Below are 17,210 nucleotides of genomic sequence, written 5' to 3'. Positions count from 1 at the left end.
GTGAGCATGGGAAAGGCAGAGAGGGAGGAAGAGAGACAATCCCAAGCAGGGTCCATACTGTCAGCACAGAACCCGATGCGGGGCTCAAACCCATGAACCGTGAGATCATGACCTGAGCTGAAATCTAGAGTCGAATGCTTAACCAACTAAGCCACCCAGGCGCCCCTGCTGTGATGCATTGTAATTAGACAAAGAAGTTCAAGTATATGACTGCCACTGATAATAATTTTACACAACCCAACTGGTTTTTGTTTCACTTCTTCTGTTTCACTTCGAATTTAAGCACATGTCATCATCAATGCTAACAGTTTTCTGTTTGTCATTTAATTATTTTAATCATGTGACATGTGTGCAGAGAGAACCTGAACGGTGCTCCCCAGTTGTTGGGTTTCTCTTGCTCCCCATGCTGCCTGTTCTCTCTCTCTCTGTGATCCACAGTTGCAGTTTCCAATCTGAGTACTGGGTACACACTTTCTCCCAAGACACTTGCCTGGTGTGTCCTCCAAAGCACTGCTTCTCCAGCCATCTCTGGTAAAGGACGAGTGTTTGTTTTTGTTTTTTTTTTTCTTATTTCCAATTCATCATGGATTGATTTTGTAAAATTCAATTTTAAAAAATTGGGTGGGCCAGCAAAATGATCACATAATTGGATATCATAGCAAGGTCCAGTTGCTATAAGATTTTCTAAATACTTAGTTTCTGAACTTAACTCATAGTTGACCGGTGACAGTTAATGAACCAGTTCACAGATCACATTTTAAGTCGTTGCACTATAGAGCAGTCTTTCTCAAGTGTTTTTGACCTAGTGTAAGATATACTTTCTTCTATCATGATGCAATACATATGCATGCATGCCCCCCAAGCTCCTTCCCCATTATGCTGAAACCATGGGAATGTCAGCTACCTAAAGGCAGAGGTATTTTTCTTTTTTTGCTCGTACCTGGCACATGGTAGGCCTTCAGTTAATATTTATTGCATACAGATGTGTGTATATATAACTGAATCAAAAGTTTCACAAAACAATACTTAACCTTTTCTTCTTGTGGGACACTCTTGATGTTTTCTATTTTATTCAAATGTTGATTGCAATGTGCTAAATTTATTTCACCGCCTTCTGATTATAGAGGTCATGACCCACAGTGTATAAAACATGCTTGTCCTTTCCCTCCCTTTTAGAGCTTTGAGTAGCTATTAACCCTCTCCTGCCCTCCGCAGGGTATCAGTCTGGATTTCCGATATCCCAGAATTGCTTACTTCTTGCCAGCTAAGGCTAGGTTGGTAGACCTGGCAGAAAACTAGGAGACAGATGAGTCTCCGGGTTTGTAAAAGCTAAAAAGAAGAGATGCGTGAGGGTTAGGGTTAGAGTACTAGAAAAGTCAGAAGTTAAAACCTGTTCAGGCCCCCTAATACTCCTCCATCCTGTTGGGAACTCAGTTTGCAAACTCTTAGAAATAACATCATCCCAAAGTTGCACAATGGCTTTGGTTCACCTACGTTTTGAAGAGTGTGAAAATTCACTTTGTAAGATTGTAGGTGATAGCAACCATCAGATTTATCCAAATTTCTCTTAAGAGTCAGGGTGAGGAAATAGGTTTTTGACATATGCAGCTACGAGGAAGGTCACACTATTTGCTGCAAACAGGATATAGGAGCTAGAGTCATTTTGACAGAAGCGTACCTGTTTGAGCACGGCACCACACTGGAAGCCTGCTGTCTGCCACACGAGATACTGCGGATACACAGCTTAGTCGAGGAGGCAAATATTATAAAATTAGGGCTCTGTGGATTCATGCCCGGGGTGCTCTGAGAGAGGCAACAAGGCCTTGGCAGCAAGGATCCCCAAGCTGAATCTTGAGACTAAGTGTCCCAGGGCATACAGGGCGGTCCGAGTAGGGAAGGAGCAGCTCTCGTGACTGCACGGAGGTTCAGGGACGGGTATGTTGTGCAGCATGCTAGGCAGTCAGGGCTGCACACGCTGGAGGTAGGTATGTAATCTGGTTTGGAAGCCCGTGAGAAGGGTCAAGGTTGGTGGTCTGAGTCAGGGCTGACTAGCCTTTTCGTGAATACCTATGGGGAACAACATGGGTTTTGGGCTCAAACCTTCTTGAGTGACCCTAGACAAATTCACAACTTCTTCTTGCAGTCATTATAGCTAACGATAGTAGATCAGGAGAAATGGGACAGTCTTCCACCTTCTCACAAGATCTTCAGATTTACTGATATTTAGTACAATCAGTTTTTCAAATAGTAGCAACATGCTTTCATTCAAGAAGTAAAGGATCTTGGCTTATTGTGTTCACCTTTTTATCAATTCCCTTGTAGTTATTACTAAATATTAATATCATAGAGCTGAGAAGCTCGTTTCCTTTTATCTTGTCCTGTTTTCCCTTGGTGTTTCATTTATTTACTTACCAATGTGGCCCCATCATCTTTTGGCTCTTCATATTAGTGAGCAAGAGAAGTAACTTGGACTAAGGCACAGTCATTAATACTTGCACTTTTATGCTGTGCCTCACAAACTCTCTGTGAGAGGCCATCCCATTTTCTGAGTGCGTGTTTTTGTTTATGCAGGTGGTTAAAATAAGTATTTTCTTATTTGGTTTGTAAATATTTGGTGTGACCTTGGTGTGCTTGAGGTCATGACAGAAAAATAAAGTATTTAAGACAACATATCATGGTCAAGGGTGTTTGAAAATCCTATCGTCTACAGATATGGATGAAAAAACTGTAAATATCTTATTATGGAAAATCTCAAGTATATGAAAGTGTAGAGAGAATAGTGTGATGTTATCGCATGTACTTATCAGTCACTTTCAACAATCTTGACTAATCTTGTGTCATTTATATCTTTACCCTTCTTCCCTTCCTGTTTATTATTTTAAAGCAAATTCCAGATGTCATATTTTATCAGTGAATATTTTGCTAATAACTTCTAAAAAAGTAAGAACTCTTAAAAATAATTATTATAACTTAAAAACTAAAATAATCCCCTTATATCATCAAATATACAGTGTTCACATTTTCAATGATATCATCAATATTATACTTTAGAGTTTGACAAATTAACATTTTTTTAACGTTTATTTATTATTGAGAGGGAGAGAGAGAGAGAGAGAGTGAGTGTGAGTGGGGGCAGGGGCAGAGAAAGAGGTAGACACAGAATCCAAAGCAGGCTCCAGGCTCTGAGCTGTCAGCACAGAGCCCAGTGCGGGCTTGATCTCAGAAACCATGAAATCATGACCTGAGTCGAAATTGGATGCTTAACCAACTGAGCCACCCAGGCGCCCCTGACAGATTTTAAAAATTATGTTGAACATTAGATATCACCCCTACTGCCAACATCCCCAGTCTTTCTGTTTTTGGCACTTCTTGGGCACCTTGACCTCCACTTCTTACCATTGTTGCCTTTTCAAGTGATTCTGAATTAATTTTACAGGGATGTTAGAGCAGATTGGAGGTGAAAAGGATTTGGGCTAATAGAGTGGGGAGGAGAAAGTATGTGATGACAGATGCATAGCAGAGAACCAGAAAACAAGGAGGATTGCATAAGAATCATAAAATGTTACAGGCATAAGGGCTTAATAGTTGAAGTTTAAAAGGAGAGTTATCGGGTTGAAACCTGAATTGTTTATTCAGAGCTGTTATTTTTGCATCAAAAGAAGCAGTGACTGGGGAGAGGAGCTCTTCCCTTGTTTACCTTGGTCACCAGTTCAACCTCATCTTGGGTGGAGCTTGTTGTCCCAAAAGGAAAGACGGGTTCTTATGCTCTAGCACAGTGATTGAGTGTGAATCAGAATCACCTGCACAGCCTGTGAAAACCTCCTAGAATTTCTCATTCAGTAGGTTTTGGGTGGACTCAAGGATTTGCATTCTAACTAGGAGCAGGTGAGGCTGCTGCTGGTCCAGGAACCACACCTTGGGAATCACTGATAGTCCGAACTACTCGGTCTTTCCATTTTTAAGACATTTTATCTTTGCTGAGACTGTATTGCTGCATACCCTGGGAATATTGTATAATTGATTAAGATCCCTAGTGAGCATCTTGGGAGGAGAAATTGATGAGGAATCTATGAGTAATTTATATGAAAATATATATTGTTTTTATAATGACTATATAATAATATGGCACTCCACCAGCCTAGTGGAATGTTTGTAAACATTCTCTTAACAAAAGGATTTCTTCTTCTAAGTGTCTTGATCTCTGTGAATTGTATCTGTCTCTGGGCATGAATTAGAAGTTCTCTTTAAACCTAAATATTTGAGCTAAGGAAAGCAGAGAAAGCTAGGATAAATGGCATTCTTACCCAAGTTTAGAACAAACTTACTAATTTTCTTAGTCTTTTTTTCCTTCTTCACAGAGAGACTGGGAAGTGAGCCTGACCTAAAACATCAGTCAGTCAGCAATCCAGCAAAATGTGGTTTTCTGCCAACTCTTTAGCTACCACGCCCATTGCTGGAACTTTCCTTAATATTTTATCCCATTCAAATCTACTCTAAATGGGTCCTGACCAAGCTTGAAATATACCCAGAACCTGCTTTTCTATTGAGTCTTTTTTGTGTGTGTGTCCTTTAATATATGAATGTTATCCCCAGAAGATTGCTTTTCCAAGACTTCTCTAAATTTATTTTTATTGAGCCATTGGAATAGGAAACCACTAGACTAAGGACTTCTGCAAATAGCGCTGATCTGTTTGTTTACTTTAGTTTTTTTTAATGTTTATTTTGAGAGAGAGGTGGAGGGGAGAGGCAGAGAGGGGGGAGAGAATCTGTTCTGTCAACGCAGAGCCTGACTCAGGGCTCCATACAATGAGATCATGGCCTGAGCCAAAATCAAGGGTCAGACCCTTAACCAGCTGAGCCACCCCACCCCAAGATGGCTGTTTAAATCACCCAACAAATAGGGCTTTCCCAAGTTTGAGCCATGACATTGAACCCAAACCCCTCTCCTTTGTTGTGGTAGTTATATTTTCTGGTATTTTTTTCCCTTCAGCAAGTCATTCAAAGAAGTACATTATTAGCTCTTTAGAGTTCAGAAGTGAATTTGCTATCATATGAAAATTATTGGATGTTGAAGTTTTAATCTAAATGATTTGTGGACCCACAAGACCAAATTATAATCAGCAGGTTTCTGGGTAGGCAATGAATTAGAACAAAGGGACTTGGATATTTGGAGTCTTTTACTTTGGACCTCAAGTGTATAATTGGATTATTCATTATCTTTGATTTATGACATCATTATAAGTCCATGCATTTGCTTTTTACATTAACCCTTTTATTTAGTTCATTTTAAAACTACAGTCTCATTTTTTTAAAAATTTTTTTTTAATGTTTATTTTGAGAGAGAAAGTGGGGGAGGGGTAGAGAGAGGGAGAGAGAGAATCCCAAGCAGGCTCCACACTGTCAGTACAGAGCTGGGTTTGGGGCTTGATTTCAGAAACCGTGAGATCATGACTTGAGCCGAAACCAAGAGTCAGGTGCTTAACTGACTGAGGCAACCAGCCGCCCCTCTACAATTTCATTTTTAATTGATAACAGTCTTTACCAAATTTTAAAATTTGAGATGAAATTTACATACGGTGAAATGCACACATCTTAAAGTGTATAGTTTGATGAGTTTTGACAAATGTATAAGCTTGTGTAACCAACCACTCAATCAGTATATTGAACAGGAACTCCCCCTGGCCATGCCCCCCCCCCCCCCCCCCCCCCCCCCGATCATTTGCCACTTCCTGCAAGTAACTGTCGTCTTACTTTCTATCACTGTAGATTGCTGCTTGTTCTTGATTCATATAAAAGAAATCTTGTAGTACATAGTTGTTCATCTCTGGCTTTTGCTCAGCATAATGTTGCATGTGTCAGTAGTTCAGTCTTCTTTATTGTGGAGTAATTTTCCACTGTATTGGGAGTAATATTGTATTAAGTGTGTAAGGATCTTTTTAGAACAAGGGATTTTCTGAAGCCTTTTTATTTAGCCTTACTGTTTTTAAAAATACTTTTACCCAGCCATGAAAGTTGACATAGTTTTATCAACACAGATGCTCATTAAATTGGGCTGCCTCTAAAATAACTCAAGCCATGGGCAAGTCAGAATTTTAATAAATATGGAAATTCTATTTTAATATTAGTCCCACTTCAGTTTGCTGTTCTTAACTCTTCGGTGTAGTCCTTTGAAGTCCAACTGGAATTTTTTGAGACTTACTTTGTGGCCTTGCATATATGGCCCATCCTGATGAATATAGTGGATTTGAAAAGAATGTATATTCTGCATTTTGATTTTTTTTTTTTAGTATAAATTGATTTAGGTAAGGATGGTTGATTATATTGTTCAAGTTTTCTATGTTATTACTGGATTTTTCCCCCCTACCTTTGCCATTCCAAAAGAGGGGTGAAAAGGAAGAACAAATGACAGGTGGGACAAACAAAAAGGACAGGACTGTACACTTACATCTAACCATATCAACAATTACATCAAATACAAATGACTTGATTTATGTAATTCTTCTTTAATTTTGTTGGGTTCTGCCGTATGTATTTGGAAGTTCTGTTATTAGTTGCAAAAATATTTGTGATTGTTACGACTTCCTGATGAATTGACTCATCGTTATAAATATCTCTTTCTAGTGATACTTCTTTGTTGAAAGCTATTTTTCTTATATTAATATAGTCACTCCTGCTTTATTAGGCTTACTATGTATATATGATACTTCATTTTTCATCCTTTTACTTTATATTTCTTTATATTTAAAGTACATCTCTATTAACCGCATATAGTTAGGTTTGTCTTTTTTTTTTTTCTTTTCTTTTTTCTTTTTAGCCAGTCTGATAATCTCTGGCTTTCAATAGTGTTCATTCTGTTTATATTTAATGTAATTATTTATATGATTGAATTTAAAGCTACCATCTTACCATTTGATTTCTATTTCTCCCATCTGTTTATTGTCCCACCATTAGTGCCCTACTTTTGGATTGACGATTTTCTTAGTATTCCATTTCACTAACCCAGTTGGCTTTTTACTTACATCTCTGTAGTTTGTAATTTTAATGGATTATATCATATATGCTTAGCATAGCCTACCATGAATTAGTATTAAGAAGTTTACCCCCTTCTTTCCTTTGAGCCAATAAGATTTTGATAGCTAGGATCTACTCTGTATCCCAAAAAGATATATAAATGTCTATCTCATGTATTATGGTTCCCTTTACTCAAGAGCTGAATTCCCTCCGGTTTCTACCAGCTTGTGTTTGCTCTCCAGTTTCTTCAAAACTGTTTTTATACTTTATCCAGTGTTTTGTATTGCTATTTGTGGGAAGGTTTGTCCAATAAAGTCTATTCCACATTATCAGAAGTGAAATTGCCATTTTGTCACTTTTAATGATGTACCAAGCACTCTTCTGAAGCTATTACCTAACTCAAAAACTTGACAGTAACCTTTATTCATCTATATAACTCTTCTTCTCAGTCTATCCCCTCTATCGCCCGATATCCCTGACTTGAGTCATCCACCATCCTGAATTTCATGTTGCCATTTCTTCTTTTCTTTTTGTATAGTTATGTTGAATCTGTATGTATTTCTAAAATCTATTTATATTTGTATTGTTTTAACTTACAAAAATTTTGCTGAATTTATTGGAGACTTATAATTTGCTATTATACTATATAGATTTGATCATACTACACATATATTACTTTGGTTTGTTTTGACAGCTGTATGTAATTCCATTGTGTAAATATACTAGTTTATTCATCTCCTCTTGTGTTGGACATTTGGTTTGTGTCCACATTTTCAGTCCTATGAACATTTTTGTATGTTCATGATTATGTACTTCGGAGTAAATATTGTTAGATTGAAAATTAATGCATTTAATTGTAGATGATAATGCCAAACTGTTATTCATAAAGTTGTTAAGCCATTTCACATTCCCACCGCCATTCCGTAAGAGACTCTGTGAGGCTACATTTTCTGTAATACTTGGCAGTGTCAGTTTGTTGTTTTTTTTAACCAGTTGACTGGGTATAAAACGGTATCACATTGTTTGTCTAAAATTCCTTGTACTAATGACATTAAGCCTCTTCCTATGTTTATTAGCTGAAGGTGTTTTCTGTTATACATCTGTTCGTGTCAACCCTGCTTCCTTTTTTTAATTGATTTGTAGAAATTCTATACTTTAAATACCATTGAACTAGACCATCTATTCATGACTACTTTTCTTTTTAATTTTTTTTTCATTTATATATTTTTGGAGAGACAGAGACAGAATGAGAACGGGGGAGGGGCAGAGACAGAGGGAGACACAGAATCCGAAGCAGGCTCCAGGCTCTGAGCTGGCAGCCCAGAGCCCAATGCGGGGCTTGAAACCCATGAACTGTGAGATTACAACCTGAGCTGAAGTTGGACGCTTAACCGACTGAACCACCTAGGAGCCCCTATACATGACTACTTTTAATTTGTTAAAGACGTGTTTGGCATTTGCATCCATCATTCTCTCAGACTACCCTATTTAATTTGCAAACCTTTCCATTTTTCCTGCTCCATTTTTCCTGCTCCATTTTTCCCTTTTATCACATACTACATTTGCAATGTTGTATACATTTTTATTAGCTATTTTACATGTAGTAGTAGGCTGCTACTACATGTTAAGTATAGAGGTTGAGAATAAGCATTTATAAATATTTATTGCAGATAAACAAATAATTATTGCTTTAGGCCTTTTGGGAGAATTACATGGGTGCTTAGTCTAGTATCTGAAGTGCATTAATTAATATTGGAAATCACATAGCCTTGACTTTTTCTTGTTAATAATCAAATTTTTTGCCAAGATAATTTCAATTATATTTTTTCACAGGTAGAAGAATGAGTAGATTGTGGCATAATTTCAGCATAAACCTATTTTTCAGATAGACTCAGATAAACAGAAATTTAATATGTATTATATAAGACCTAGATTAAAACCTGGTGTTTGCTCTATATTGGCTGTGTTTCTGTTGCAAAAATCAACAGACATCTTTGATATTATCTATCTAATGGAGACAGGTTTATTCATTTCATAGAGTTGTCATGATTAAGGATTATGAGTAATTTATGTAAATGTATAGGGACCACTGTAGGCACTCAGTACATGGTAGCTGTTGTTATATTACAAAATCCCAGTAGGTGTGTGCAAGTGTGTTTAGTGTATATGCTAATAAACTCTTCTTGTAGGCACGTCTTACGAGACGGGGGGGTGGGGGGGGGTGTGGGGGGCGGGGAGCCAAAATTGGAAGAGCAGAAATTGGGTGGCGCTGGTGCAGGGAGAAAAAAATCTGTCCACTGAGCATTGCTGATGGCCCCTCAGGAAGTTTCCATCAGTATCTTCAATGCTTTTCATTGAGACTTAGAGCTCTGTAGAGTATAGCATGGAAACCATTCTACTGGCTGTTAAACACCTTGAGTGCAAGAACTGAAACTTCCTTATTTTATTACCTAATGGAGCATGTGCTCTTGCAGGACGGTAGACGGTGGGCCCACAGCATGTTAAGCGAGCCCAGGTCATTCAGCTCTGCCATTTCAGAAGCTCTCTCTCCGTGTTTGACATCTAGGTGGGGTTGCAATTTGAAGTTGAGTTACCATACCCTCCAGGAAGCACGTGTCACGTAAAGGATGTAATGGCGACATCATTGCTTTTTCAGCTCTAGGTTGGAATTTGCCCTTGACAGATAACAACATGATGAGTGATGCAAGTGACATGCTGGCTGCGGCGCTGGAGCAGATGGACGGGATTATAGCAGGTAATCTGTGTCCTCTGAAAGGTGGCGTCACCACATTGACTCTGCGCTCTTGGCTTTTTCATTACAACACTTTTATTCCCTTTCCACTTGCTTATTTTCATGTATTGGCTGCCTTTAGATTCCACATAGTTGCATCTTGGTCCCTCTTCTCCATTTTACATATTTGATTTTAAAATGCCAAATTCCATTCCATCCTAGGTTTCTGACTCAAGGATAAAGAAACAGCATCTCATGTGATTTCTGTGCAGGTAGTCTGTGGACCACACTTTGGGGGATAATGCTCTACCCTGTATCCACGGGTGTTCTGATCTGTTCCCTGATCACTTTCCCACCAATGACTCTCACTTTGTATTTGCTTTCTCAGTTCTCTGCTAAGCTTCAGGTCTCTAACTGCCAATCAGGTACTCCTTTGAAATAGCCTATATGCATATCCGTGTCATCATGTACAACTTTGAGCTCATTATCTTTCCTCAGAAGCCCCTCTAGTAGTCTTTGTCTTGTCTAATTTCGTAACCTTCCATCCACACAGTTTCCTAAATAGAAATTTAAGTCATTCTAGACCTTTGTCCCTCATTGTCCCTATTTAAGTCAAGTTCTATCCATTCTACCTCTTTTCTGCCGTTCCTTTTATCCTCTCTAAAACCTGTCTTGTCTGTGCTTACCACTGTCTGGCTTTATCCAAGTAACCCTCACGCTTGATGTTCTTGAGGCTCTTGCTTTCTCGCTCTAGTCCGTCATTCTCTGGACCACCAGAATGTCCTTTATGAAACACACATCTGGTTGTATTACTCCCTTGTTAAGAACCTTCAGCAATTCTCTATTATGGAGATGGAGCAAAAACAGTGTAGACCATTGCCTCCTTGTTTTCTCTTCATGACCAAGGAGACTGACTAGCAGGTGAACCCTTTCAGTCCCTTGTGGTCTTCCAGGGGTAGTGGCTACCTAAGGTCTCATGTCACATTTTGTATTTTGTCACAGGAGAAATACATTTATGTATTTAGGAACTTAGTGTAATGAAGAGAAGGTTGAATGGGCAAGTGGGTAGGTAGGTCAGGATCAAGGTGGAATTTGGCTTCTACCGCTTCTTAGTTCGAGCTGTCTTGGCCCCCGTTGCTTACTTTTCTGGACATAAATTTGACCCTGCTCTGTTTTAGTGGTTCAGAGAAACCAAAGGTGTTTTCTTGTCAGAGGGTCTTCTCTTGAGGGAAGTGGCAGGTCACACTTTGGCCTCCTTTGTATATCCCGGAGACCAGATTTCATGTTGACCTCCTTTGTAGATTAGACTACATCTTGAATACTGTATTCAGTGCTTGGAATATCAGTTTCAAAGAGGTTATTGGTAAACCTTACCTAGAGGAGGAGGTGACCACGAAGGTAAAGAGTTTGACAGTCACATCTGGCAAGGAAGGAACTGGTTAAGTTTAACCTAGAAAAGTATATTCTTGCTCAGGGCATGATATATACTGTCAAACAGTTGAAGGACTGCTAGATGTCTTTCTCTGTCACAATTTCAAAAAATATAACCAGAACCATTTGTAAACTGTTACCAGAGGTTATAACCTTATACTCTTAGTAGAACTCAAGTCAAGAGAAGTGGTATTTCTAGGACAGTAGTTGAGGCTTTATATTTTACATACTCCACTAGATGAATGTGTTTGTACCTTAGCCCTGGCAGGGCTTGAGGGCCAACATTAGCGTTCTTAAGAAAATCAAATTTCCCAGGTCCTACCTCACAGTGAGTCCGTCAAGTAGCTTTGTGGGTAGAACCTGGTTTATGTTCTCAAATTAACATCGGTAGTTCTCCTCCTCAGGTAGGAGGGACGGGGGAGATAAGACTACAAATATTCGAGGAGTTTTTCTAAATATGCATCTCTCCCCCATCCCCACCTGTTTTGTGATGGAGACTTAACAGAATGGAGGGTCAGTGTGGGCACATCTGTTTTTAATAATATTAATCAGGTGATCCTAATGCTTAAAACTGCTGGAATAGGACTTTTTAATGCTTTCCTGTTCCTCCATTTCCCTGACAGACTCTCCTCAATTTATATTTTTCTGGATTCTCTTCTCAGCCTTACATGGTTCTGGAGGAGATTGATTCAGAGGGTTATGTGAAGCATTTAGCAGTGGGCCTAGGATATCAATGGTTACCATTATTGTGGTTCAACGCAGGTTTGGGTCCAAATCATTTGGTCCAGTATTAAGCAATGTTGGTGGGATGGACTAACTGAAAGAGAATTCCTCTCCCTCCCGTTAGAATTGATCAAGTTGTATAGCCACTGGAGAGAGAATTTACACATTGGTTCACAGTTTTCTTCCAATTAGAAGACCTTTAGATTAATATGGTGATAGCCTAAATATAGTAATTATTGATACTTAAGTATAAAGCTAGTATGTATAGTTGATAGACCAGGAAATAAAAATCAAAGAGATGAAGAGGATATATATGCATGCTTTCAGAATGGGCTGTGGGTTCGTTATGTGGTTTTTAAGTAGTAGAGTGCTTTCCCTTGTAAGTAATAGGAAACAAAAATGGCTGTAAAACTTTTTTAAGCTGATATTAGCAAGAGTATTTGATGTTAGGCTGCAAACAAAATCATGGGAGAAAATGTTTATACACACAGGCTCATGCATTTATACACAAATGTATATATGTAATTCATTGAACTCCCCCAAAGTTTAAATTCTGGTAAATTAACTGGGAGCTGGCCCTGTTACATTTGACATTATGCTATGCAATTTCCACCTCAATGTGCAACTTCTCTGCAGGGAATTTCAAGACTTTGGGAAACTTAAAATTTGTATTTTCAGCTGATCTGCTACCTTCTTAGCAGAAAGTACCTTATTTCCATGAGGTCAGCACATCCTTCACCAAAGCCCATCACATTCTTACCATACTACCCGATTGGCCTCTCTATTAGGTATTTGATGATTGATATTTACCATCAATTATATGGTTTTATTTTTGTACCAAGAATCTATGACTTGGAAAGATTTTCATGACTGAATTATTTTCTTTTTCTTGTTGCTTGTTTTGATTATTCCTCACTGTGACCTGACTTGCTTTGGTCTATTATCTAAATCCTGTTTAGATAAATCCTGTTGCTCTCTGTGTTTTTTTTCTTTTTTTTAACCTAGGTTCTAAGGCCTTGGAATATTCCAATGGAATTTTTGATTGCCAGTCTCCCACCTCCCCGTTCATGGGAAGCCTGCGAGCTCTGCACCTTGTAGAAGACCTGCGTGGGTTGTTAGAGATGATGGACACAGATGAGAAGGAAGGTTTGAGGTGCCAGATCCCAGATTCAACAGCAGAAACACTCGTCGAATGGCTTCAGAGTCAAATGGTAGGTGTCTGCACGTTACAAATCCCATGCTGTGAGTCTTTTGTTGCTTATTTCAAAATTTAGAATGTAAAATAGTGGATTCGAACACGAAAAAAAAAAAAGTATAGGGCAGCAGGTTTGCTGTGATTTTATCCCTTAATGGATCCTAATTCTCTTTAAGGGTAATTTTTTAAAAAGTACTGTTAGCGTACATTTCACGGGTCCCAGGAGTTCACCTCCTGATTTTGCCCATAAATGTGGGCTAGCTTTCAAATTTTGCTTGGATGACGTGCCGTGGCCTAAAACAAAGAGTCCTATAAGGAAAGAACCTTGCGCGTGATAGATGCTTCCTCAGTAATAATGGGAAGTTCACTGTTAAAGGACCCAGTAGCAGTTCTAAATAGGAAGTAGGGTGCATAGACGCCTCCAAAAGCAGCGGAGCTCTGTAGCAGTATTTGATATGAAGTGCCATCTAGTGGTGTGTGGTGGTCATTTCAGTGCCTGTGCTTGAGTTAAACTGTAGAATTGGACTTTAAATGGTGCTCTTATTCATTTGAACAATGAGGCCTCTTTCTAGGCATCCGTCTCAAAAGCTGGTGGTGTGCCCGACGTGCCCTTTCCCTGAACACAATGGTAAATACCATGGTGTTAATATGTGTTGAACAAATACAACCTAAAGAATGCCGCTAAAAATACTCAAAGGAGAAGACAGGAAATGTGATCATTTTGTAGGTTATACACTTAAAAATAGTAAAAATGATACATTTTATGTGTGTATTGTACTACAACCAAAAATAAAAACATTAATAGGGTGATAAAATTGGGGGTTGGATGGTATTTTGGCATTTACAGATGCTGGTGCTGGAGACCACAGATCTGAATTTTTATTTTGGCTCTGACCCTTAGAAGCTTGTATGATTTGGGGCAATTTTTTTAAGCTGTTTGTGTCAGTTTCCTCATTTGTAAGATGAGGGAATGATAGTTTCTGCCACATAGGGTTGTGAGTCCCTTGAATTAATTTATGAGCGCTTGTCAGTGAACCTGGTAGATGATTAGTCAAAAAAGGTAATACCTCAGAATGGATTGTAGGGAGTAGAGGGAAAACCACGGGGTCCCTTTGCAAAGAGGCCAAGAGAGGGTTGGCTCCAATTACTAGGGGAGTTAGGTTACACATTACTCATACATAATTCACTTTTTTGGGTGGGGGGGGGGGGGTAGTGGGGAGAGGGAGAGAGAGAGAGAGAGAGAGAGAGAGAGAGAGGGGGAGGGGCAGAGAGAAGGAGGCAGAACCTGCAGCAGGCTCAAGGCTCTGAGCTGTCAGCACAGAGCCTGATGCGGGGCTCGATCTCATGAATGGTAAGATCCTGACCTGAGCCAAAGTTGGATGCTTAACCGACTGAGCCACCCAGGCACCCCTGTGGTTCACTTTTTTGACAGAAGTACAGACATCTCTCTGACAGAAGTACAGACTGTGGAGAAGCTTCCACAATATTTTAGAAGCACTTATTACTGGTTACGTAATTAAGATTTCATTTAGGTTTAGTGGTAGCCAACTTGGGAGTCCACATACTGAAGAGTAATACTTATCTTCTTAGTGCAACTGGGCATTGGCATTTCTAATTATTACTTTGTCTGGGCCAGGGAGATCCCCTGGTTTCCTGTAGGATGCTGGTTATTCCTTCTCTGCTAATTTCTACCACCTATTTAATTGTTTCATATGATCAGAAGCTGGATAAGAAAAAAGAGAAAATAGTAACACTAGTAGTTTGTTACTGATGAAGGGATATTAAATCCATAAGAATGAATTTGCTTCAAGAAGATAGCTATAGCTGTAGCCTTCTAAACATGAAAAATTTTCTTTTAAGACTCAGAAGTTCCTCTCTATGGTAAAAAACAAATCTATTGAATATGCCATGTTTGTTCAATTACTGAGGTAGAATTCTCTGTTTTGATTGTGAAATACTATCATGTTAATACAAATATTGATGGAGAATTACATGCTTTATCAAGCTCCAAGTTTAAGAGGGCAGACAGAAAAAATATGTCGAACTGTTTGAGCCAAGCAATTAGTTTCTGTTTACTTTAGGTCTAACTCAGTGAGTTGCCGAGAGAATTCTTATAGTGCTTTCTCCAGTAGACACAGTTGAGGATCGTGACCTTGATCAGGTCATGCAGTCCCAAAAGTGTCCGGTTATTTGACAGTTTTAATAGGAGGCATTCTCAAAATCAGCAGAAATTACAAAAATGTAGTTTTCAACAAAGCTAGTGAAAATGTGGCTGGCAGAACTCCAAGTCAGGCGTCATGGCCCATGAGATAAGTAAGGAGAAGTGCACTGCTTCTGACCTGAGAAATCACCACAGTACGTTTCTGTCTTAATCCTACATTTTAAAAAAGGCAGTATTAATTCTGAGTGTACCTTTTAAGAAAATTTGTGTAACTGGTTTCAGAAAAATAGAAACACTCGTGGGGGTCTCTGGGTGGCTCAGTCGTTTAAGGCTCTGACTCTTGGTTTCAGCTCAGGTCATGATCTCCTAGTTTCGTGAGTTTCGAGCCCCACGTTGGTCTCTGTGCTGGAGGTGGTATGGAGCCTGCTTGGGATTTTCTCCCTCTTTCTCTTTCTCTCTCTCTCTCTCTCTCTCTGCCCTTCCCCCACTCACACTGTTTCTGTCTCAAAATGAATTAAAAAAAAATAAAAGAAGTAAATAAAAACACACATTATTTAAAGAGTTCAGATGTGGGGCATGTTCTGTCCAGGGCTGCTGGCTATTCTCCCCAGGTCCCTGATGCTCAGCTCCGTGACCCATTGCAACACTGCCATCCTTGGATCCCCCGCTGCTCTCTGGCCAGCTTCTCTTCTCATGTGTGCCTCTGGGGGATGTTTTTTCAAGCCTTGGTAAACAAGGTACATTCAGATTGTATTCGGTACGTGGTCACAATTCTCTGAGTTATGCAGCATCTCGCTGAGACATCCTAGCTAAAGTTAAAGCTGCTCTTCCCCTCTGGTACCAGGCTTCTGATAAACTCCCATGAAAAGTGTCCACAGGCACAGGAAAGCAAGTGGACCGAGTCAGCAGAATTCTTGAAGGAAGCCAGTGCAGTGTGATAAGTGAGAGATGCACTTTGAATGAAAACCCTGGCCACCAATGTTGGTTAGGATTGAATGGAAAGAGACTTGTCTGTTATTTCATGAAAGTGAGCAAAGAAAGAGGAAGTGGCAAGGAAAATAGGGACAGTATTTTTTCTTCATCTCATGTTAGCCCTTCTCAAAGTAGAAGATTCTCTTGCTGTATCTGCATCTGGTCACATAGCTGGCTTTCAGCAAATGTTGAATAAATGAATGAATGATGTTGAATGAATGAATGAATAATTCTCCTACTAGAATAGGAGCTGGGCCTTAGCTCCTAGGCCTTCATCTTCTATTCTTCATCCTTCTGTAACTCAGAGGGCTTTGGCATATTCTTGGTACCGGGATAATGTAGTCTCCACATAAACCCCTCTCCCTACTTTGAGCATAGTGGTGCACATGAAAACAAAGTGAGGAAGGGCCAGTGCCCATCTTCCCTACTCAAGTGAGGTGTCTAAAAGAATCTTTCGGAAGACACTAAAGAAATCCATCTCACTCACCCTGTGCTGGCCGTGGCTGCACAAATAAGGAGCTGTGCATGCATTAGCTGCATCATGGGCCAGCCAGTGTATCTTGGCACTTGATATTTTGGCAACAGAGACACCCAGATACTTCAAGGGAGGCTCCCTCCAGATGTTTCTAATGAGAACAGCAGATGAAAGCGCTTGGCATCTGCTGTTCTTGCAAGTATTTGAGATGTAGCTCTGTTTTTGGAGTCGTGGATCTTAGAAGCTGGCCTACCGCTGTGGTTCGTCTCACCCCAGAGCACTGGATTTTGCTCCAGTTGGCTGTCGAGTTAAGAAGATGTTTTGTCTCTGGAAGACAAGTACTGAGAAAATTAAAATGTAGAAGTAAAAGCCGTAGTCTGATTTTTGACCACATCTGCAGTCTTGGAAAGAACAGAGTGTATTCAGGCTTATTCTGAGCTTCTGTCTTTGATGAACTTCCTGACAACACTGAATAAACTGATGTCTTTCCTGGAAGAGGGTCATGATTGGG

At 39.5% G+C, this 17,210-nt stretch overlaps 1 protein-coding gene across 9 annotated transcripts in view; it reads left to right on the top strand.

Annotated features, from left to right (window-relative positions):
• PPFIBP1 (PPFIA binding protein 1) overlaps positions 1 to 17,210 on the top strand; it is a 173,184-nt gene that overhangs the window by 101,299 nt on the left and 54,675 nt on the right. For all 9 annotated transcript variants that reach the window (XM_019452310.2, XM_019452309.2, XM_019452307.2 and 6 more), the window contains 2 exons: positions 9,668 to 9,766; positions 12,902 to 13,107. In XM_019452310.2, the coding sequence (XP_019307855.2) occupies positions 9,703 to 9,766; positions 12,902 to 13,107 (270 nt within the window). In that variant the 5' untranslated portion in view covers positions 9,668 to 9,702. The remainder of the gene's footprint in view (positions 1 to 9,667; positions 9,767 to 12,901; positions 13,108 to 17,210) is intronic.

This window comes from Panthera pardus, unplaced genomic scaffold (genome assembly GCF_024362965.1).
Source record: "Panthera pardus isolate Hobbes unplaced genomic scaffold, ASM2436296v1 HiC_scaffold_6, whole genome shotgun sequence".
Classification (NCBI taxonomy): Eukaryota; Metazoa; Chordata; class Mammalia; order Carnivora; family Felidae; genus Panthera; species Panthera pardus.
This window is presented reverse-complemented; position numbering and strand designations above follow the sequence as displayed.